Raw genomic sequence first — 25637 nt, forward strand, 5'->3', positions numbered from 1 at the left:
AGAGATATCCTCCAGATCATTTATTTTTAAACCTGCCAAGGATGTGATGTTTTCATCAGGGTTTGATAGTTAGAATGTTTACACAAAATCAACAGACAGATTTTCACCGGAAAAAAATAATCCATTCAATTAACGAGTGGATACGAATGAATTTGCAGATCCAGGAGTTTTTTTAAATCACTTTCTTAAATATTGTGCAATTGGGATGTTTTTTTCTATCACGATTCAAGAATTACTTCACCGATTCAAGAATTACTCTCTGAGAAATCCATGAAGTGTTGAAACCAGACCTGTTCAGGTTACTGATAAAGCAATTTGGTGCAGATCCAAATAATAATCAGGATCTAGTGAAATTAAATGTGGGTTCATAAGGGGACCGTTGGGCCTTGGCGGAGGTACGCAGTCAAAATATTTCACAAATGAATTCAAACAGGCGCTCTAATCTTTTTCTTCAATAATCAATATCTGACTGGCAGAACTTTCATTGAGATTCACTCTTTTCTCATTTAGTGCAACAGCGCCGCAGAAGATGATTAATTTAGCTTTTTCCGCGACAGAAACTTCATCTTCTCCGAATGTTACTTTCAATTGTATCTCATTTAATTAATTCTAACTTCTGCAAAAGGATAAAACTATTTCAGAAAAGCGTCTCATTGAAATGCATGGAGTGAGACGTGCTAGATAAATAGATAAGATAGCATATGTGCGAGGGAGAAGAAGAGTGCGGATGGGGTAATGGCTGCGGAGAACGCGGGTCCAACTGTCAGTGAGCAGACGGGGAGGAGACGGCACAGCTTGGCCACTGGCTCACGGACAAAACCAGTCAGCTCGTCATCCATTCATACTTGTGACATGTGGACACATTAACGCATGATGCACACACACTGTACACACACGCGGCACTGATCACGGCAAGCCATGAGCCGCCTCCATTCATCCATATGTCGGTCAGAGAGCCAGTAGGGCAGAATCGCTTTCCCGCCAGGAGCAGAGGGGAAGCCAAGCTGGTGTGTGCCCCATGCATGTGTGTACGCATCGGTGTGTGTGTGTGTGTGTTTGTACATGCATGTTAACGATAAGGCCCTTTCTTGGCTGTACTTGTCAGTCTTTGCAGCCATAAGGGTAGGACATTACTTTCAAGGGCAAACACACACATGCAGCCTGCTTGTTACACTCCAGGAGGACATCAGTCAGGATAACATGTGGGCTTTGAAAAACCTGCTTATCCCGAATGGGTTTAGAAATTGACGGCGGCAGACTCGAGGCCATGGATTTAACTGTGTTTTGTGAGAGGAGCGCATGCACATTATGTGGTTGTGTGTCTTACAAAACACACAAATGCATGTGCCTGCATGCAAACACACATGGAGGCGGTCGGCGCAGCATGTGTCTCTGATAATCACTGTATCACTCTCTTTTGTGAAGAGGAGGTAATTTCCCTATACGCGGGGGAGTCTGATCAATGCAAGAGACATGTAGATCGATCAGGACATAGTCTCTGCTAGCTCTCTAGTTCTTATCCTTTATCCATCTCCCACCATTTCCAATCTTCCTCATTACCCCCTTTCCACCGAAGACCGATTCTGGTACTCCTCCTCCTCCTCTTCTCCTATCCCTCATTTATTCTCCGTTTCCTGCATTTTATCTCTCTAATCGTGTCTACGATGTGTGCCGCTGCTGCTGACATATCCATCAGAGGTGCCACAGGCAGGTCACATCATTTCATGCTAACTGACATGTCCCTGCATGACCTTGGTGGTAATAGAGTCTAATGGCAGACGCCCTCCGCACCCGGAGGTCAAAGGGTATAATCATGCACCTCCTCACACCTCCTGCACGGACTGATATGTGGGATGGAGTGGGCCGGGCTGCGGGAGAATCTGCAGGATGAGCGATTTATCAGCGACTTGCAGGATCCCTTTGATCGCCATGTTTTTGTGTTTCTCATCCAAAGTGTCTTTTTGTCAGCTCGTCCACTCCCACAAGTGAGGGACATTTCATACGAGAGGATTGGAAAGGTGACCTTGGTTTGTCACTTGAAAAGTGGATTAATGAACTGTTTTTCAGAGACACGATAGAGAGAGAGAGAGTGCGCACAGTACGGAGTGTGATGATTAGATCTGAAGGTCATCTGTATCTGTTAAAAAAGTGTAAATCCAATAACCTACAGGAGCCTATATTTGCATGTCTGACAGATGGAATGGAGAACAGGAGGAAAAAATTGGATCCTTGCAGGAATCAGAGGAAATCTGTATTACATGACATTGGATATCCATCTTGCAAAAAATATACCTGCAGCCCATCTCGAATTAAAACATATGATTTAAATTTGGCTTAATAAAATGTCTCAGTTTAGTTAGCGATCAGTGAACAAACTAAGGAAGGCATTTTACTCCTTCTAAACTCAGATATCAACTAAATAGTTGCAAAAAAATGTAATGTACAAATGTGAAGTGCACATTCATTAGTAGAAAAGTTAGATAACAAGATTATTTATAAAAAGAAATGAAACGTGACCTGACAGTGAAAGACAACAGATGTAAAGGGAAAACTACTTAAACAAAGTAATGAGTGAATAATGAAAACTACTTAGTGCAGCTATTCAGGCGAACTCCAACAATGAGCTAATTGTGATTCACTTCCTCAACTAACTATCTCCACATATAAATACATGACTTATTCATTGACACGTGAGTCCGGACCACAGTCGGCCCGGCAGAGGAGTCGATACTGGAGAGACAACGTGTCAGCAGGTACGACCGGTCGATTTAAAAACAACTCAAATCAGCCTCAAACTTTGTTAATAAGTTCAGAATCGCTCTAATTGTGTAATCAGGGAGTTGTTATAGCTTCCACACTTGTTAATTAGGTCTTTACACCGAGTGTTGACTCACAAAAAGGCTCCGTCTTGTGCTCTGTTGGTTGGTGCTGCATATATAAATATTTACTGAGCCTAAGAATGGAAAATGCACTCGCAAAAAAATTTGAGCGCCTGAATGTTTGTACTGTACATGCATGTTTGTGCTTTGTGGGCAAAAACCCACATGCATGCACATATATAAAGTGAGTGAGGGTAGGAGCAGGAAAGAGAGAGAGAGAGGAGAGAGCGTGATTTAGATGATTGTGTAAGCACAACAGAGTGATTAGGAAACAGCCCTCGCAGGCATGCAGATGAAAAACCTGATGAAGTTAAGTGTCTTGCTTCTGCTAATCCACGTCAAAAGCCAAAAATATATCCAACAGGATCTGTCTGAAATCATCAGCTTTACAGAGACCGAGCTCGTTCCCCTGAGTATTTACTCAACTTATCCACAGTTCACAAGTGAATGTAGCTTGTACATAATGTTTGAGCATCTTGGAGGAGAGTAATGAAGACATCAATAAATATGTCGAACACAGAGGAGTGACATGGACATAACTATGGTTCTATGAGTACATGCTCTACCAATTACAGGGTAGAACTGTCTGTCCCTGAGGCAGAACAGTATTAATCATATTCACTGTCACTACTCACAGGGAAGTGACTTTGTAATTATTACTTTTGTTAATACATTAAGTTCTCACTTGTCAAAAGTTGCTAATTACTGTGAAAGGCTGTCGTTTGTCTTCGCAGCGACAGAATTATCAGACAAATACAAAATGTTTTTCACCAGATTGTTTTTCATGTCACGATAAAAACATTTTGTGAAATACATTTGGAGCTGTGGGATCAGTGCATGACGTGTGGGCGTGTACACTACAGCTGATAAATGATGGACATTTTTCTGTTTTATTATCAGGTGCCTGAGGAGTAAAATCTATGTGTGTGTGTGTGTGTGTTTCAGTATTCTCTGTGACACGCTTGTCCACAAGCTGTGATTCACCCAACAACCCTGCCTGTCCGATGTGAGACTATTAAAGACTAAATCCTGCAGCCAGAGGACAGACGGAACCTTGAGAGTGTGTGTGCGTGTGCATGTATGTATGTGTGCATGCGCACTTTTTTTGACTCTGAAACAATGGTCATGAAGCTGTCTTTCATGCTGTCATTTATATGCGTGACTTGCACATCGACCTACAGCAAGAAAATAAGCGCACACACACACAAACATGTCAGGTACTCTAACAGGGTCGTATGAATACACATATCACAGCATCACTGTGGCCAGTGAGACGACAGTTGTCACATTCTGTGATATACTTCATCGTCCATCAACTATAGTTCAAAAAAGCTATGCGCCACACCCACCCACACACACACACACACACAAACCCACAGTACAGAACGAACTTAAGACTGAACAGGACAACTTTTAGTGTTTACTTTCTTTATTTATCCAAAGCTAACTTGCATGTTTATTGCTGCAGGCCAATGTACAACAAAATCACTCTCAAAGACATAATGCATTAAACGTTCTGACAGGCAGGATGCTGAGACGCAGGGCACTGGAAGTTTGCGTTTTTAAGTAGAAGCAGCGTGATATAAGATGTCAGACAAATCTGGACGTAAAAAATTGAGGAGTTCATGCATGCCTTCTCAAGGGAACTTGACATAACTATTCAATTATCTGTCCCATCTCAAGCAAGATGGATAAAAGAGCGTCTCAATACCCGGTGGCTGGGAGGAAACACACATAATACACTTCAGTGGGGTTCACTCGTAATATATAAAGAGGTAAGAAATCCCAGAGCAAAACAAAAGGAAAAAACACTGGCGTATAAAAAAGGAAAACTGAACTTTGAAGGGAAATTCTGCTGATCTCCCCAGGAAAGCATCACTCCACTTAAGGGAAGCAGAACTGGATTAAATGTGTCCTTTGCTCACAAAGACAGAGCAAAATATAAAAAATAAACACCAAAGCAGCAACAAATAAAGCAAAAAAAAGCTAACAAAGAGTCTTCATCTCTCTGACAACCCGGCGACTGGAGTCTTTGAAGAGGAGAAACAAACGCCATCGGTTCAGACGTCTGTCTGTCTCCTGTCGAGCTCGATGGGGGATCCCTGCCTTCTGCTATCCTCCATTTCATTATTTTGTCTGCACACCATCTCTGTTTTATCTCGATAAGACATGTGAGAGGTGTAATCAGTCAGGCGGCTCCCGGTGTGTGTGGTTCTTTTGAGCTTTGTCACCGCAGCGAGCAGATGAGAAGGGTTTTACGCGTCTCTCCAGGATGTGTTAGATCTACAAACTACCACTCAGACTCTGTGTAAAACGCAACGCTCGGCGCCTGCAGAGTGAAACTCAACGTGACTGGAGGTTTCTTAAGGAATATAAAAAAAATAACACATCCGGTAGGTTAAATCTATTCCTCCATTTCCATTTCACCTGAGCCCCGTTGCCACTCAATAAAGAGTGGAGAAAAACAGCGGACACACATTGATCTGAGAGTGGCGATTGGAAACCAAATTAGGATGTGGAAAGCTGAGTGACCGTCATATTGAGTGATAACAGAGAAAAAGCTCTGAGGCCTCACAGGTTCAGAGAAATCCATACTATTATTTAGGTTCCTACAGAATTCTCAGAGGGAAGAAGGGAATACGAAATTATGCAACCATGCAACACATGTGCGAGCTGTATACACCCAAATCAAGCATTGCTTATTTTTGTATATTGTAATAATGCCATTTTGCATCATGACATCATTTTTAAACACATGATGATTGACTGGTTAGTCTAAATAAGCTGTAGATTGTGTCCCTATAATGTTGTTTCCTAAAGTGAAATGATCATGCTCATATTGAATCATCGTATATAAGTTTGTTTTACACTTTTTCAGTTATGTACTTGCTGTATATACTTTTTATTTACATTGATTAATTTATACAGTTTTTACTCTTTTAATTATTATAGCTGTTATGTGGGAATGCACCTGTGGGTTGCTACTGATTTCATAATACTGCAGTAAAGATAGAGGAATCTTTCCATCCATCTATCCATCTATCTATAGATAGGCAAAACTTAATAGATTGCTACTCATAGTCATTTCCTGATGTTGTTGTACCTACCATATGATAATGAACCATCTTTTATCTCTATAAGTTATAACCACAGCCCTATAGGATGCAGAGATACCTCAAAATTTGAACTTTGTATTTCGTGATATTCAAATGATGGGGAATAATTTTCTGAGCTATGAAAACGTATTAGATTGTTTCTCAATCTTATTGTGTGTGTGTTCCTGTATTTATATCTTTGTGAGAGCATAAACAGAAATGCTACAGAGGACATTTTGACCGGTACTCACTTTTTCCAATGGGCTGTTTGAGTGTTAAGATTGGTTTTATAGTTAGGGTTAGCCATTTACTTGAGGTTTGAATGGTTAAGAATAAGGTAAGGGGCTAGGGAATGTATTATGTCACTAAAATGGATTTACAAATGTGTGTGGGTGTAGCTATCAAGTTTTGTGCTGTAACGTGACTATTCTCTACATATGCAGAGAGTCTACTACATTTGATCGAAACCCAAACTCAGGAATTCACTTCCCTGAGTTTTTGTTCAATGTCAAAAATCGAGATTGACGCAGCATTTGAAGACAGACATACATCAACAGGCAGAAATAAGTGAAAGAAGAAGAAGAAGCCGTGCAGCAGGGAAACAGAGTTGGTGGTTTCAGTCTTCCTGTGCAGTCAGCCTGTTAAGATATAACTGTGTAGTAACCCCCGGCTTCAGGCTCGGCACCAAACAAAGCTGATGGATCAACGCGTATGGGGCACAACATATGAAACCCATTTATTTTAAAGGCTTGTCTGCACCCACAGCACATAGACGTGCACACAAACAGCAAGAAACACGTACACACACACACACACACACAGCAGAAAGTTAAAGAGGACTTGTGTGTGTTGGAGGCATTTCTATATCCAACCCACTCGCGACACAGCCGAAATAGGTGGGAATGGCCAATCTATAATCATTAGGAGGGAAGAGTAGAGATGGCGGGGAAAGAAAGCTACAGTGCTGCCGCCGAGGTGTCGGGATAACAAGATTAGACCTTGTGTGATTCATCTGTGGCCATGGCATTCTGCTCCTCACCCGCCCGCCCCCACAATGTCTGTCAGTTGGTGTGTACTCAATCTTTATTGCTTGCATTTCTCTGCCTCTTTAGTACTAAATCATTATTTTGGACGCTCTGCATACAAAGTTTGGGTGCGACTGTGTCATGCAAAACAAGGATTTGCCGCATGTTACAGGACGCCAGGATTACACACATCACACAGTCACATTGATCCATAGAGAGAGGGAAAATATACCCATTTCAAGACAGGAAATCACAAATTCAAATACTAATGATCTTGTTATTTCGCACGAGAGAACAGTTTTGATCATTATCCTTGCTCACAAATTTTACGGCCGTCTTGGGTATAATGTATAAGTGGCGCCACCTTGATGTTCTCAGCTCTCGTGATGTCGTGTCCTCAACGCAGTGTTTCGATTTCTCATCTAAAATCTCATGACTGACATCGAGGACATAGTCGGTAAACCAGAAGTAACCTCACTGCACCGAAACACCCCAAAAAAATCCAGCACAGCAACATACTTTATAAGATGTCCGCTCAGAGTATCCTCACTTCATGTTAACCATCCTTCCCCTTCATCCTCCTCTTCCTCTCTTCCTCTCTCTCTCTCCGGGCTTGGGGACAGTAGAGTGGCTTTGAAGTTGTGCTGCTGCAGGAGGAGAGCGAGTGGCTCTGGCTAATTAGTCGTCCTTATCCCAACAGCAGCAGCCACCACCAGCTTCACTGGCTCAGAGGGAGAAGCCGAGCCGGCATCTCCAGCAACTACCGACTGCTGCATGCTAAAGATACCCCTCTCCTCCTGCTAGCTGTGAGCGCTGGCGGCCGGCAACAATTCAACTCACCTCGAGACTAAACTGCGGATTAGAAAAAGTTGCCCCACTCAGCATAATGATAGGTAATGTGGTATGAAATTTGGTACAGTGCATCGTCTGCTCTCGGGGGGGAAGCTCGTCAGACCATCCTGCAAGAGCCAGGTTCTGCTCTACGTCTATTTTCTCCACCGCGTCGCTGCCACATGAGCACGAGTGTCACACAATGCTCGGAGGGCTTGTAATAATAGACTCATGCTTTTTTAATGCATAGTTGGATTGTGCCAAGCTCTCTCTCTCTCCTCGCAGTGGAACTATGGTGTTGGTTTAACCCGGGGAGTCAAATCAACATCACACGAAGCCGCTAGATCCACAAATCAAATCAACAAAGTGATTAAATGACAAAGGATGAGAGCCTGTAGTTTGTGATGAAAAAAGCAAAACATCTCATCCTAGTGTTAAAGAATTGAACCTTAGCTACTGACTGAAACTGTCAAAAACAATTCATTCATATTCAAGTTTTGCAGACAAACATTTGTTATTTCACCTTTCCTAAAATATATCGCACTTTGAATTAAGTGATAAAATTAAAACAAATGTTTCCCAATTCACAAAACTAACACAGAGAATCTGATTGAACCTGTTGTTTTCTTTAACCAAACACTTCTTGATTTAAATCTAAATTAGCTTTTAAAGCTTTAAATCAAACTTCATAATCGTTTATGCGACATTAAGATATGAGAAATTTAAGGTATTGTTGACAAAACATATTTCCGTACAGAACAAATTGTTATGTTCACAACTGAATCTGAAACAATGTTACCTCCAGCTAAAATGTAGTAATTCCATTATATCCGTCTATCTGTCAGCAGGAATACTTACAACCTGTACTGAAGTGATTTTCATGAAGTTTTGTGGAGGGGATGGATGGATGGGGATGGGATATGACCCAAAGGAGAACCCATTACATATTGAATCAGAAACAGATAAACTGGCAGATTGGGGATCGTCACTTTCTTTAACATGGTGAGATAAGGCACTATCCATGGCCAAGTTATCCAAATGTCCTTCCAGTTATCGTTCAAATCACTTTCTCCACCAGATTAGAGTTTCTCAATCATTTCTGGCTGGTGGAGCAAGTTTTATTCCTCAGAATTGTTCATCAGACCAACAAATACAGAGTTGCCACGTCGTTGTGACATTGTAGAAGAATCCGTAATCTCTGCCAGACAGATGTTCTGTGGCCACTCTGACCTTTCATCAAACCCCCGAATCATCAATCATCATATAAATTTCACAGCTCCTAAAATGACTTCTATTTGGCAATGCCATATGGTGTGGATGCCATATTCATAGCTCAAAAAAACAACCTCTCCCGATAAGAAATGTTTGTGGGGACGTGGTGTTCCTGCGACGGCATCTGTTTTATCTCATCTCGGCAGGGCGTCGAACAGCATGACCACCTCTCTCTCTCTCTCCTGCGCCGTGCTCCGCTTCACCCTTCTACCCTCACAAGCCCAAATTCAAAAGAGCTTCACTGGCATCAGGTTTCCAAACACGTCTCGGTCTATATTTGGAAAGCTGTACAGAAACGTATTAACCATGACAGATTATTGGCAACAACGATACAATAATGTTCAAATGTCAACCATAGCATCAACTATAATAAAAGAAAAAGAAAATGTTGACATGTGTAATGACTCAAACATCCAACACAAAGCATGTTACTTTGAGTCAACAACACGCTGACTGTTATCCCCACGTGGATAAAAGGCAGTTTTCGGGGGAGCTGGGTAAACTCAGGATATATATTGTTTATTTTTTCCCCAAAGAAAACCTCTCTCAAATCCAAATAACTCACAGTATAGTAGAAACTATGATTCTGTCTCTTTATGATGTTGACATTGCACAGACTACATGAACACAGCCTGGCCTCCCTTGGTAAAGCCTGCTCAGCCTGTTAGGTGGATTTCTGTTGCCAGGCTGTGTCCACTTAGTCTGTGCAGCGTCAACACTATAGTTTAGTTTTCTCTCGGTCACAGTGGTCAGGTGCTCTGCCTCCATGTAGCCTCTGTCTCTCTCAACTCTGCGGCCCGGGCGCCACAGGGACACGGCAGCGGGAGAGCGAGAAGGGTCTGGCTGAGTTTCAGAGACATTAACGACTCCCTCGGGACACACACACACTCGCAGACACGGGTCTGAGCTTCACTTTGTATCGGATCACAACACTCCACTCGGCTGAAATACTGTCACATGTGCACATATTGTGTATTCTCTCCCTGTCTGCTTCTCTCTCATCGTCTGAATACATGACAGGCAGCCACTTCCCACTGATGGAGCCTCTTATTACTATTCAGTTAACTCCGCTGTTCGATTTTCTGCTTAGATGTGAAGGGGAGAAAAAAAATAAAACACACTGGGCTGAAGCTGCTCTTTAAAGTAGTCGGGACTTTCTACCCCTGGTTTCCAAACTGACACCAAGTTCACAGACAAATTCATTATCCGAGACAATTCAATGTCTTCCTGGTTCTACAGTGTCCTAGCCGGCGGGCCTGTGGACTGAAGAGTTCAACATTAGTTTCATAAAGTTCAACACGCAGTGAGTGGAGACAATTAATTCAACCCGTCTCCTCATCTCCGCAGACCCTGTGGCTCCCGAGGCCGGGCAGGGGAAGGACAGACGTTGAGGGATGACTTGTGTCACGGAGGATGACTTTGGGCACATGCATATGAAAATGTGTCTGTGTGACACATGTAGATGCATTCCTTTCAACTTTTGTGAGCACGCGCATATGTGTGCACGTATGCATAGATGTGTAGTGCCGCACACGCACACACACTCACCTGTCCAGGGGAGTCAGATTCTCGCCTAATGGCACCATTGGGACCCCAGACATTAGCATATTAAAAGGTGACATTTGACAGTGTGAGCCTGCACTCTGCAGCGGAGAGCGGCCCGATCACCCTGACAGCCTGACAGCCACACAGGCAGCTCCGAGACCAGACACGCAAGACTGTGCCGTGCAACACACAGGGAATACGGAGAAGTGACTGCCGGATTTGAGTCGGACAAAAAAACCCTGTCCAGCCGAAGTAGGAGTCCTGCGAATAGGGGAGTGGATTTGTAATCTGAAGCGTGACACCGGTACTGGTGTGTCCCAGAACCAGAGGGAACTTTACAAGTGACCTCAGCAACAGTTCACTGTTTATCCAGTAGGTAGAAGCTTAGAGTTACAATGGAAACAACCAGGCTGCTTTGTGTCAGAGGGCAGTGAACAAATCGATACACACAGAAATGCTGATGCAAAGACAACACTGCATGTTTACACTGTTCTGTATTAATTAGATCCCCAATGCCTGAATCAGATTTTTCCTATTGTTAATATAAGGGGCGCAAATAATCGTTATAGACAGATTCTCAATGTGAATTTGCAGGATCTGTAGAAGAGGGATTCTGGGGCTGGAAGCCTTCTGAGCCAAAGAGGCAGAACATATTGACCACAATGCATCGGCTGACGAGTTATTAATTTATCTGCAAAAATGTACATATAGTTTTTATGAGCCAAAATGTCGTCTGGACCTAAAACACCAACCAAAATATTGGCCGTTGCCGCTAAGAGGCTAATTCATCACACGGGTTCCAAGAATTTGTAACAAACAATACAAACACACTAATTTGTGCATTTGATTGATTACTAAAATGATCTCATCCACTACAGAGAGACAAACTGGGCTGGTGCCATTAGAGATTTAATCAAATGTGAAATAATGGTGACTGCTTTTGGATTTCAGTCTCAAACCTACAGGACACATATTTTAAACTGCCTCGGTCAGAGGAAGCCCAGTCGCCCCTGGCTCCTGCATAATTCATTCCTCGCTGGCACAAACGTGAACACACACCTGAAGTTACGGACACGCGCACTAACACACGCCACAGCCGAGCAGGTGAGAGAAGAGTGACAGCGGCTGAGTTCAGTAATTGGCTCTGAACTGCCGCTTCAGCAAAAGCCTTGGTCCTGTCAGTGTTCGGCATCAGTTGCCATAATTTTCCTCAGCAGGACAGAGACACCTGGGCTGGGACATTATCCTGCTACATTCCTCTCCGCTAACACTCCAGCAACTTCTCCTGCTACAGCTAATAATACTTCTGTCAGCGCCAGGGCAACGGTGATGACCTTTCCCTTTCCCTCATCAAAGGATTACACAGGCATGTTGGAGTGAAGGAGAGATAGAAAGTGGGCGACTTCTGGAGCAAGACGGCAATGAGCGAAAGAAGAGTTCGGCGGCACTGACACGGCAAGAAGCTGATTAATACTGACTGTTTATCAAACAGCAATACCGGAGCACAGAGAGCTTTTCATCCCGAGTCTAATGACGTCGCCGCAAAAGTGATGCAAACCGGAGGATTCTTCCATTTGCTGATAACCTGCGCTCCGGCTTCCTGCTCCCCTGCTCATGAGCAAACAATTACAGCGGGCGTGCCTCTCTGCGTGCGTCCTGTTAAAGAAAATTTTCAGGTTCTTGTCCTCATTTTGGTTTTCTTTGCAACTATTCCATCAACACAAGAGCCAATTCTTGCAGCGTGCATATTTTGAGTGGGCACTGAGGGGAGGTGCACAGCAGGTGTCCTGGGGTGTAATGCGAAGAAATCTTTGGATCCTTCCAAAAGAAGCTATGTGGGTAACTGGATAAATTACAAAGAGGATTTTTTCTTTCTGTCTTCCCAGAGGATTTTGAAGCGTTTTGGAGAGAGGCTTTGGTAATTGCAGCTGCTGAAACCTGCTTTATTGTTGTCTTACCCCAGGATTTCTTGGAGGCTCTGACTCCCGGCGGGGGAGCCAAACAGCTGACTCCTTCAGTTTGAAATTTGAAAGAGGATGAAATCAGTTGCTTCAAAAACCCACTGTTAACTGCCTCAGCCAGTGATTTCACTCTTCATGCGGCTAATTCAACATTTTTCTGCAAGATCAACAATTGATTTGTATTGAAATTTAGACTCTCTAGCTGTCCACTGCTTCTTATTTTGATATTTCAATTGCTCTATGGTAGCAGCCCATATTTCATGTGTCACAGAGGTGGCTCTGTCAGGGATATCACTGCTCAGTCATATTAGGCAGATTTTTAGTGTGGCTTCATTCAGCTGGGTTATTGTCTATTAGGATTCTGGGGAGAGGGAGAGGAATGAAGGTCCCCAGCCAGACTTCAAAAGGGTCAATGTGGTTATGTGGTGTGTGTGTGTGTGTGTGTACCACTGCTGCAACAGCACACCAATTACATTTTGGTTAAAAAACGAATGGCACTCTGTAGAGCACATACCTCTGCTCAGTCCCCTTATATTCAATCAAGCTAACAATCCCAGATATCTATTCCCTAAATGAACCTGATTAACTTCATCAAAATTCATGAATTATTACCTGGGAAATCAGTGAAAATGTCAAAGATAAAAACTCGCGCAATTTTAAAGAAAGTAATAACAAATTCCTGGATCTGACCCCTTTGTCCAGATTTCAGCAAAAAAATGTGGGTTCTTTCTTGGCCCATTTTCTATCATTCCACCTATTTTTGTGGATATCTCTTTAGTAGTTTTTGCCGAATCCCATCGACAATCTTCAGCAACTACTATTGAAAGAACTGAGAGCTGTGAACTTACCTTCATTAGTACTGACTCGCTGAGTTTCTCCCGGTTAACAATCTTTATGGCGACTTTCTGGCATGTTACACAGTGGATTCCGAGCTTGACCAAGCCTGCAAAACAAACAGGAAACACGCACTTTATTAGGTTAAACAGGTGGAACATTGTTTAGATGTCAACACTTATGTGCGACTAACAGCAAGATGTGTTTATATGACACAGAGGAAGCAGATGATATTTATGCATTGCACAGAATGGGAGTAAATTGTGTCGGGACATTTTAAAAGCAACTGTCGCATTAAAGTGATGTGTAAAGAAAATTAAAGTCTTGTTTTTTGGGCTAAACGCTAACGTGCATCGACCAGAATGATGTAAGACGCTTTGTGACCTCGTGTACAGAACGCTGATAATGGCTTCTGAAGTCGAGACACTTCCTTAAATAAACTGCCCTCTGGGGTTTGTTCCAGTCATAAAGGCAGTAAGTGAGTGGGCCATTTGTGCTATTGACTCCTGTAATGCATTAAACTGCTGTAATGCAGTCGTGTTGAGCGAGTTAAAGCAGACAATAAAAAGGTAGCCGTGACAAACGGAGGCATCTCAGAGCCAGAGGTCAGCCCCCCCCTCGTTACTGACCACGGCTCAAACAACGACAGGAGTGATGAGGTGTTGCACCAAGAATATATTAGGTTGTCACGTTTCAACGGCAGAAAGTATTACTCTTCACTCGTAAACACACCGACACACGGGATGAGATTTAAAGCGTTTGATACACTTTGCCTGTTGGTTCTTTTGAGATTCCAAAACACACTTTCAATCAAAACTCGTACGATTTGCCACAAACCCACAAGAAAAAACATCTGCGCGGATTTGCCTCAGCAAACGTCCCCAGGTATCTTTAGTTCAGCCACAAACAGGCGGGGACGCCTCGGTGCGTGTGCAGCTACAGTGGAACAAAGTGGAGAGCTTGTACATATTTAATACAGGGGAGTCGTGATGACAGCGCCAATCCATTTTCCGCCGGGGACCACAGGCAGGCAGACACGTTGGAAATATGTTTGCATCAGATAGACGAAACAAACTCAAACAAACACACACCTCTGCACAATCAAACAATGCCGTGCTATTCCTGATTTCCCCAACTGCCCGGAGGTGCAGCAGGGACGTGAAGACATAGAAGGTGATTTCAGGATTTTAAAACCAAACTGCAGCAGTGAAACTCTCAAACGGCCGTGACGGAGAATTTATAGAAACACTGATGTGGAATCATGTGGATGCTTGCCACTCTCACGCTGGCAGAGATGAAGATGGTGGAATTAAGTTAAGTGTCACTATAATGTGCCCGCAACAGAAATGGTGCAGTTAGGATAAGAAACACGTCAATGGAGAGAGAAGTGATGTCTCGCAGCGAACTGGCCGGCTGACACGAAACCAGACATGCGTGGGCTTCGCAAACTCGCTCTCCCACCATCTCCATCAGAGTTTGATTTCTATATGAAGCAGCAGCGGAGCGTCAATTGGCTTCAGGGAGGCGGTGGGAAGGGAGAACAGAAGTGTTCAGGGTGCCACAGAAATGTCAAGAAGGTGAGGGGGAGACGTGGGAGGGAGATGGAGACGGAGCACATAGGGACGAGCGTGTGGAAGATGAAGGGATAACGTGAAAGAGATGGAAAGTCAGGGATAGCGCATTAGTCAAACGACAGGCCACAGATAATTAAGCAATAATGGAGAGCATTGTGTGGGAGGGAGGCTCCAGCTCGGGAGTGGAGGGGCCGCGGGGGCCGAGAGTGGAGACACACGGAGGAGAGGAGCTGGGAGAGGGAGAGATTGAAAGAAAGTGAATGCTAAAATAGGAGAAAGGAAAAAAAAGATTTAAAGAGATCCGGAAGAGGAGTGGAGGCAGTTGAGCAGGAGGGGGAACAACCGACAAACCCATTAGCCCTGTGATGGTAATCATATGTTAATGGCTGCTATAGAGAAGCTCATAAGTCATGATAAACACATTAAAGAGAAACTATCTGCCTGCAAACACATGAAAAGTTAACTGGATTATTTGCCTAACTATCCATCTTCTGCCAAAGCCTGTGTGTGTGTGAGCAGAGGACACATTAGCCGGAGCGAGACACGGAACGTTACGTTGTTACAACCACTTATACAAGTGAGTTCCATACATGGCTCACAAGCCACCAGCATCCTTCACCACTTCAAACAACATTGGAACTAATAAAGCAGAACAAATGGTCATGGAACAACATGCAGCTTAAAAGCTTGAATCACAATATGCGGCAGACAACACCGGCTCATTGGTCCAGATTAATGTTCTGTACATTTTTGCCCTTTTTGGAGCATGTTGTCATCATTTAGGTGTCTGATTTTGTCACGGGTGGGGAAACACATGGAGGCAAATGTTATTTCCCAAATTATGAATCCAAAATCAACACTGAATTAATTTTCCTCACCAATTTCATGCCATTGTGAGGAACATCATGTCCTTCAAGTTTCCATGGTGTCAGTAGAAGTTACTTGTGAGGCTACCTGATGCAAATACACATATTTGTCATAACTGAAACCCGAAATATATACTTTGTGAGCAATAAATGGTAACACAATTAGGAGACCACAGCTATGCCAGCAGCTCTATGGTGCTTAAGGTACCTCACCATCTCAATCCAGCATGCTAACATTTGCCAATTAGTATTAAACGCAGCATAAAGCCCACAGACTGTAATTAGTTTCAGTTTTTTATAGTATCAAATGACTAATGAAAACATACGAAAGAAGTGAACTCGTGAACAAAACTACAAAAAATGGTCCATGTCCACTAACATGGAGGAGGCAGGGTTTGTGAGCTATACTGCAGCCGGCCACCAGGGGGTGATCGATGCAGTTTGGTTTCACTTTTGGGGTCTCATTATGTTGTTCATCTTTATATATGGTAAATTGTGAAGCCATACATAATATTTGGACTAATACAACTTTGAACATATGCTGGCATGATATGATAAAAACAGAATCTTTAACACTGCTTTTCACTTGAGGTGTAAAACGTCAACATGGGGCTAAAGCAGAGTCAGTCATAGACATCTGTTTGTTTATCGACCAGATATTTTTAATTTGGACCAAACTAACAAACAGATTTAAATAACTCTCTAAAATGGTTGTTTTATGTCCAAATCAAGGACGGAGATATTTCCAACTAATAAAGCCTAAAACAAGCTGGAGCATGTTACAGTGTGTGGGTGTTAGTGTACAACAATCCATAAAGCTCTTTGCCAACACACTATTTGCACATAATCTCAAAGTGTACTCTAGGGACTATAGAGTCATATTTACCAAACCAGAATGTACTGCAAAATGACAAAATACACACTCTAACTACTTTCAACGGAGGACATAGAGAGGAAAGACGATGTAAATAAAACAAATCAGACTATGAGGGAATGTGTGTTTTTTGGCTTTTGGTTTAAATTGAATTCACTACAACAAACTCAACCCACAAATATCCTCATGGTTATCTACTCCCCAACATTATATCCCAGCAAGAAATTCACGCAATTAATGACATAACATTTTCTCACAATAGTTATGACTTTGCTCTTCTCCAGTATGTTGTAACATCTAATTAACATCAGCTCCTCTCTGACCTAAAATTAACCACTCAACCTCCTACTCACTAATGTCCTGTAATGAGGGTGAGTGCCCTAAACTCCCCGTGCCCCTTCTACCTGTCTGCGACGATACCCTGGAGGAAACACTTCCAGCTCTGTGTGAATACGCCGAGCTAAACCTGGAGCAGAGGGGGCCGGAGGGAAGGGTGTACAGGAGATGCCCGGGGATTCATCTGGATCTGACTGGGCTGAGTAAGATCGGCTGTCTTTGAACATAGCTTCAAACATAAGGCTTTGACTGAAAGCACAAAGGGTCAGAGTCTCAAGCGGGGAATACAGAGAGGATCACGGCCAGTGTTTCCCAGTGTGTGTGCAGGGCCGTGTGTGTGTGTGAGTGCATTTCATTTTAACTTGATTACTTGCAGTTGCATCGAGGTTTTAAGCACATACACACGGACAAAAACAGGCTGTGCAGCTGACCTGAGTTTGCCACACCAGTGAATGAGCAAGTGCATTGATCTCTCCTCTACTTCGCCCTCCTCCCCAATCAATAGCGTCAAAAGCTCTCGCCTTCACAACAATCTCAGAGTAATGTCACCGGCTGTGGACTTATGGAGTGGAGGGGGCCACCATGAACTGACCCCCGAGCGCTGCAGAGCTGGCTTCTCATGCGCCTGTGATTAATGATGTAATGTGGAGGGATGGCTGGAGAAAGACACGGGATGAGGACTTCGGTCAACGGCTCAGCGAGCGGCAGAGTGTTTCTCTGCTCGGTGCAGGAATCTGCTGGATTGCTTCGAGTCATGGTTTTCAATCATCACCCCGCCGGCTTCCACAAGTCAGGGATGAATGGAAATTTGAATGAAAGCTGGACTGATTGCGTGTGGATGGAGTCGGCGGTTTAGGAGTCGAAGGCAAGAGAACTAAGGGAGAGGAATCAAGGGTCAGTGTAGGAGAAAGAAAAACAGAAGGAAAAGAAATAACGACTAACTCATCATTAATTAAAAACAATAGCACACAGCCCGTTCTAAGCCTGCCTATTGGGAATGGGCTGTTTGCTTGGCCAGCTATAATTAAGCCGTGGCGAGTTAAGGCTGAGGGACTGGAGTGTTAAAAGTGACCAATCGAAGAAAGGGAACAACAGCCACTGTCTCCGTCTCCAAAGTCTCAAAGCTCAACCTGACGAGCAAGCTACTGTCGGACGGTTCTGACCTGTTCCGAGAACATAACGAAGAGCGAGTTTACACTTATCCCAGCCTGTGCTTCTGCAAGCAGTGCAGTAATGTCATATACTGTATGGGCCATATGTGTGGGCTTGGTTTTTAGGTGGATGAATCCTGAGACTTAATAAATGCAGCAAATGTTGCCTGTTCAGCTTAATTCATGTCGGAGTTTATTAATACTGAACGTATAGCATGTCCTAAATCCAATCTAACACTGCACTTTCTTAGACCCTCAAAACTACACAATGCCTATGGTGTAGGCGATAAGATGAGCGATTTCTTGAGATATGCATTCCACATGCAGATTTCTGGAATAAGTTATTTCACTGAAAATGTGAAATTCCTAGAAGCTAAAGAACCTTGTGGCAGTGCTCTGCATCACTGATCCATGTGCCAGTGCTGATTCAGTAATGAGCTTTTTGTCTCACTTCACTGTCTCCTCGAGTGATTGTGTTTCATCATATCACAAACTGAACTTGCTGACATCTGTTATGAAAACATCTCGAACATTTGTCAGAGGATTCATTCATCACGGCAGCATCTAGGTGAACTTTCTGAACATGTGTCGTAACCATAAGTTCTGGAAAAGACATGATTTTCAGGAGGGCTGTCTGAACGAGAGTGAGAGCCGTTTGTAAAGAAGTATATTTTGACCCTTTCCCACATAATGAGCGTTGCCACTGGGCCTTGGTTTGTATGTTTATGGCCTGTGTTTCCCTTGGGGCTGGTTAAGCCTTGCATAGCAGCCAGGAAACCACAAGACAACCCTTTCCTCCTCCAGTGTGAACCTGTGAGGAGGTATTTCCGTTCCAGCTACCGAAACAAACTGATCAGTCTTGTCTCATCGGGCAGAGCTGGGACATCCAGGCAGGAGCAGGAAGGAGAAGAGATTGACCCTGAATGTGCGGCTGATTTCCCCTGCCATCGATCTGAGACACAGGGGGGAACGAAGGAGAGCAAAGAGGAGAGAGGACAGGAAACCACTGCTTGTGTTCAAGCCTATAGCAGAGGCACCTCACCATGCCATAGCCACACACACACACACATCCACAGATCCACACACATGTTCAAGCTTTATCCTCCTTGCAGCACTGGCATCAATGCGGTAAAGATCTTTACGTAATTTCCATGTGGAAGCGACTACTCGGAGAGGATAGCAGAGGATGAGAAGGAGATGCCTCCACTTGCGCACCTCTCTCACTTTCAAACTTGATCTCTCAGAAGCCCTAAGCCAATGCCAGCAGATGGTAGTAGCTTATGTTGGCTTAGCGTTCTCCCCCTGAGGCGCTGGCTTCCAGAAGCTCCTTGCCCTTAGGCACAGATCTGTGAGCTGCTTTCCGCTTATGCTCTCTAACCCTGGCTGCTCTACGTGGGAGCTGCAGCTCTGTTCTGAGATCAGCCTCCGAGAGGAAACACTATGTGCTACCAGTGCTAACTCCAACGACTTCCTGTGGCCACATGGAGGGCCCCTGCCGCAGGGCGTGGGAATCCCCTCCAGCAGGGTGAGAGGGCAGAGCTGAAGACCGACCATCCACCACCGCGGAGCTGTGTGCTGTCTCATTAAGTACAAACAAGCACATACAGACAGATTTAATAATGACTAATGTAAAACAATCAAATGAAATTAGGCTCCCTTTCGGTTTTGTTTGCTGTGCATACGACAAACACAGACTTCCTGTAATCTCATCAAACAGCAATGTGTCATCAAACATATCTGTGGGTGGTGACTGGAACAGAAATACATGTTTTCCTTGAAGCTCTACTTTAATATCTATATTAATGTTTGCAGTGGGGGTAGTAAAATGCACTAATTAATATCCTCGTACACTGATGTACATTTGCATTTGTAGAGAAATAATGTAGTGAATCCCTCTGGCACAACTATTGTTGTTTGTATCAAATAGTATTTGTACTGTTAATATGTGAACTGTGTATTTAGCAAAGCAGGATGGCAGAGACAGAAACTCAGTGTTAATGTATTATAGGAAAAGGAAAACAAAATCAATGAGAAGATTCATATGTAGTAAATAACGAATGTGTATTCTTTTTGAGTTGTAATTGGTTTGACCACATATCTACAAGCAAGTACATACTTAATAAGGTAGAAAAATTAACATTTACATTTTATTTTAGCACAGTTTTGTTCTTGCATTAATTACTTAGTTATTTAGTATTACAAGTACAAGTATTTGCAGAGTGTTACCTATTCCCTAATGCAATGGTCTATTACATCATTATGACTCATTTTGATAAAAAACTAAAAATCAAGCTAAACATATTACATATAAATGTACTACAAAATGTATGTATAAGTAAAGTACAGATACAAGAAATAAGTGTGTACACAAGGTAAATGTACTTTGCTACAGCCCAACACTGTATATGAAGCACATGAGACTCTGAATCCCGGCCACAAAATCTTTAATTTCCAATCAGTTTCTTCTTTCTCTCCGTTCTATTTAGTTCTCCAGTTTCTCTGTGTGCTTGTTTTTCCCCTCGTTTCTCACTTTCTGCCAAGTTTTGCCTTCATTCCTTCTCTACCCAGTCAGTCGCAGTTACTTCCCCTCCTCTCTATTCATCCTCTCATCCATCTTAAAAAAAAAGAAGAGAGATGGAAAATGCCAGCCGAAAGCTGTTGAGTCATACTGTGCAGGAGGGAGACAACATGTCGAAGATCAGACAATGCTCGCTCGTTACTCCATGAAAGCACTCGCTCTGTCTGTTTCTCTCCTCCTGCCGCTTCTCTTTGCCCTCTTCATTCACGGAATCTCTCTCTCTCTCGTTCTCCTCCATCCCTCCACCTCCTCTTTTTTGCTTGCATTTCCGCTCAGCCATGCATGACGTTCGTCTACCCAGCCTGAATTCCCCTGCAACCCTTCTAAACCCTATACCAGCCAAAGCAGCGGCAACAACATCAGTAACAACAGAGGCCCAGACCAACAGAACAGCTTCAAAAGCAGGAAGAGCAGTTTAGCCCTGGAGTGCTGGAGCGAGGCGGGAGGCACACTGACGCATGCATACAGAAACCTGCGTTCTAAGCCAACTCCCTGCACTAAACAGGCCTCTTTACTGAATACAGAAATGAAAGATGTGTTTTCTGTGTGCCCCCCCTCTTTTCCAGAGCACCCTGGAGATGTCAACGATTCAGGAGTTGCAGCTAAAGGGCATTTCTAAGTTCATTAAAACAGTCTTTTATTCTTACCATGATTGCGAGTGCTTTGACTTAATGGAGTGAGGGTGTGCGCTCTCCATTATTATTCTGGAATAATATAGATTTGCACCATTAGCTCTGGTTCAGATATGATCAATGTCTCGCCGTCGGAAATCTCAATCTATGCATGAAAACAGCCGGGAGCCAATTTACTTAGCGCGGCTGCTTGACCCGGTGCACAGGTCCCAGCAAACTCAGATACAGATACACTATCAGCGTTTTTAAACAGTGGATTTCCATAATATTCAACACTGCTCAGGTGAAGATTAAACGTGTGGGAACTCAGTTTACTTTTGATTACCTCTGTAACTGACAATGCAGTGGGAACACAGACATACACAACGCTATACAGTCCATCCAGGAGAAATATGTGTCATCAGTTTTTCTAATGTGTTTTGACTGTGCATGTTTGTTTTGGGGTGTTTGGTATATGGTGAGTGGGCACATGGATTTGGAAAGTCCAGTAAATTTTGACAACTATAGTAAAATGAAGCTGCCTTGTTGTAAGATTGAGTTGTAGACTGAGTCTCACACCTTCTAAATCCAGGTTCATGTTGTTGATGAGGTGGACAAGTTTTGCTCATTTTTGGATACCAATGCAAAGAGGCTCCTGGCTGACAGAGTGAATTCATTCCTTTTTTCTTATTGATTCAGAGTAATGTCCTGATGAAGATTTAAAAAAAGATACATCCAAGTCTTTTAACATTGTGTGATGCCAATGCAGAGTCTGACTCCATACTTCATTCACATCACTTCTAATCTTATATCTGAAGTAAAACAGCTGTAGAAGAGTTAACCTCACCATCTTCTCTCAAATACCAAAAGGTCAAGGTTAAAAAATATTAAGTCTGAAAGCTTCATTTATTAACATGATGTGAATACATATTCAGTTTGCAGAATGCCATCCCCGACAGTGACATGAATCCAAACAGTGAGAAGCCTCTTTCTGCAGAAACAGTCAGTTCAGTACTGGTTGTGCAGTGGTGTTGCATCACTGACATTGAGGGAGTGGAGTGAGAGCACACAGACTGACAACTGACAGGTTTAATTTAGACATCAAGTGAATTGGTTACAGTTGATACAACGTACCACCAACATGTTTGTTATTTTAACCAGACATGGTTCCGCCTCTTCAGAGCATGTGCACCTTACAGGGCCGGGAGTTCCTTGGTAGGGAAAACAAGAAGCTGTTAGGGCAGTAGTTGAGGAGAGATAGTTAGGAGCAGGGTGTAGAGGCTTTGCATAAAGGAAGGTCATCAAGTTAACCATGGAGGCTGCAGAAAGTACCTCCAGGTAACTGGTTTAGGATGCTCCATGGGCCAGTGCTGCTGGGACACAAGCTGTGGTCTGACCAACCAAGACTGGGTGGTGAATGAGGGGGTGTGCGATCTTGAAAGAGACAAAACGACCAATGACCTCTGGACTATCACTGAGGATATTTCCCAGAATGCATCTTTGAATCAAACACCAACAGAGGGAAATGGAGTGCAGGGCGATGCAGTCCCCAGTAGCTTCCAGGCATCAATCTATTTTGTCAAATTCCGAAACTAGTTTGAGAGCGACTGAGCCGATCGCCCAGAGGCAGCGATGACTGAGTGATCCACTTAGTTACCTAACAAGCTCTCTGATTGGCAGATCTTACACACTTCCCACCCCTTGCTGAATCAGTATGCACGAATACGTCCTCAGAAGCCCATCACCTGCACGGTGGAAGACGCCGGCTTCACACACTCTTTTCTGCCAGCAAGGCAAACGAGTCTCATTGCCAGGAAGTAACTAACGCAGCAGGAACTAGCTCAAAGAGTTCAGGCTGTCATTTGTTCGACTGTACGAAAAGTTCTTGGATGTTGATGACTTTGAGCTGGAAACATACGGCAGGCATACTAAATATTCTCTTGTTTGCCAGATATCCACACTGGAGTTTATGTTTAAAGAAAGCATCGCACTTCCTGACAAAGTGCTGTATTCAGTTTGATCAAGATTCTGTGATTAAACACGTCCGAATGAAAGCAAAAATCGGGGAGAACTTTTTTTGGGGATAGAAACTTTTAACTCATGTTGGGGAGTCGTTTTCTCCATTAAGTTGATCAGAGGCAGTGATTTCTCCCCTGAATCTTTCTGCTGAGATGTCACCACACATTCTAAATATCCCTCTCCCAATTCTGGCCTGATGTGACTGGAGGTCAGGCCCCAGAGCCGAGTGAGTGTGACACTGTCAGAGGAATGTTCTGCCCCCATCCCGAATGGGAACATCAGAGCAAACATGAATGAAGACGAGGCAGAGAGATACAGAGGGAGATGAGGAAAAAAAATAGAAGCAAATAATAGAAGAAGGCCATGACAATTAGGCCAGTGACAGTGGGATAGGGATAAAGATGCCTATACATATATACTGAGAGAGATAGATTCTGGGAAAGTCAAAACACAGAGAGAACATGGGGCCTAGAAGGGCGGAGCATGGACACTCAGATCTATTTTTAATGCCTCTGACTGGGGATCGGCAAAAGGAATGTATAATTACCGCCTCATGAATAATGCAAGCAGGCTTCTCTTAATTAGCCACACCAGGGCCGATGCAGCAACTGCAGCAGACGGGACCAACACATGCACGAGCGTGCGCACGTGTACACAGTCATCTACAGTATAAATATACATACTTGTACACACACACACGTGTTCTGACACACTCCTCTGGGGAGACAAGGAGTCAAATGAAGAGGCGAAACGGAGGAGCTAAGTATCGGTGCCTCGGTGATGACTCTGTGATTCGGCTTCACAGCGAGCGGAGCCCCTCGACACCATTCAAAGAGCGGCACTCTGTCTGCATGTCATGTGTTAGATAACCCCCCTATAAAAGTATGAATAATTAAACATCTGACTGGATAATATTACAAAACCTCACTGTAACCACCGAGAGACATTCTGGCGGCGGCAGTGCCTTCTCTCTGTATTCCTTAGACACATGTGCACTCACATGCGTGCACTGGAACATGCCAGAAACACACAATCACTGGCACACACACCACTCAGCCAATAGTGTGGGGGCGAGGAGACAGGAGATGAAGAAGCAATTAATCAAAGGTTCCTCATCTATAATTCAGCTTGAGTTATTTCATTAATTAAGAGTGTTTGGGTTTTTCCATACAACGCTTTCATTAACAAACATGAAGCTGGAACCAACTTTGGCGTGACAAGTTCTCATCAGCTCGTCTTAATAACCGGCGCTCTCCCGGATGGAGATTGAAACAGAAGCTCAACCACACATAACTCAAATCAACTCCCTACGCACATCGAGCCCAGGCAGGAGGTTGGATCCGAGACGGGAGCAACACATCAAAATGCCGGCAGGATGTTGTTGGGTTCTTATCTGGCAACTCCACTTTGCCCATCTTCAGAGCCTTAATTTGTAAGCTAATTTGTGGCTGGCAAAGACAGGCTTGAGTATGGGAGAGGATATTGGATGTAATTCGATGTCTCACTCCATCTTCGTTTGCTGATTGGAGTTTAATTGGCAATGAGGGTGCTGTGTTCCCACTCTGGGGCAGGCAGGGGAGATGAGGGCTCGAGCACGTACACTGAAAATGAGTCCTGCGGTTTTGCAAGAAAAAATGGAAACACCCACTCAGCGGTGGAAACTTTGCTTCACACGGCTGAAGGAGAATTCATCAAACCAAAAAATGGTTTATTCTTTATCTAGCTAATAATTAAATCTCTGTCTATAACGTTAACCACAGGCCACAGCAAACTGCCCATTGCAGACAGTCGTTTTTAGATCTGATACTGCACAGTTTCTAGAGATGGTAATCCAAAATTGGATTCATACAATTGTTTGTCCTGCTGTGTTGTTTTATAAATTCATGAATAACAGCAGGAAGGATTGTGCAAGGTGAGCACAAGCCCCACTATTACGGTCAATATGCACAAGGTTGTTCCCATTTAAACCCACACTTTGTGGATCTGGGACAGAACAATCTCCTATTGAGTGAGAGTGTGTGTGTGTGTGTGTGAGTGTGTGTTCAAGGCAGGGGGCCACCTCCTGGTGTGTGACAGTGAGATACACACACACACACACACTCACACTCACACTTTTCCTGATCAAAAGTCAAAAGGTTCAAAAATGCTCGCTAGTGGTTTCCTCTCCGGGCTTTCCTCCTCCTCCG

The 25637-nt window shown here is 43.6% G+C and overlaps 1 protein-coding gene across 1 annotated transcript in view; it reads right to left on the reverse strand.

The window, feature by feature from the left end:
* The window catches only part of LOC133009351 (serine/threonine-protein kinase BRSK2), a 165434-nt gene that overhangs the window by 55312 nt on the left and 84485 nt on the right, over positions 1 to 25637 (reverse strand). The window contains exon 2 of the mRNA XM_061076834.1: positions 13457 to 13551. Coding sequence (XP_060932817.1) covers positions 13457 to 13551 — 95 coding nt within the window. The remainder of the gene's footprint in view (positions 1 to 13456; positions 13552 to 25637) is intronic.

Source organism: Limanda limanda, chromosome 8 (assembly GCF_963576545.1).
Source record: "Limanda limanda chromosome 8, fLimLim1.1, whole genome shotgun sequence".
Taxonomy (NCBI): domain Eukaryota; kingdom Metazoa; phylum Chordata; class Actinopteri; order Pleuronectiformes; family Pleuronectidae; genus Limanda; species Limanda limanda.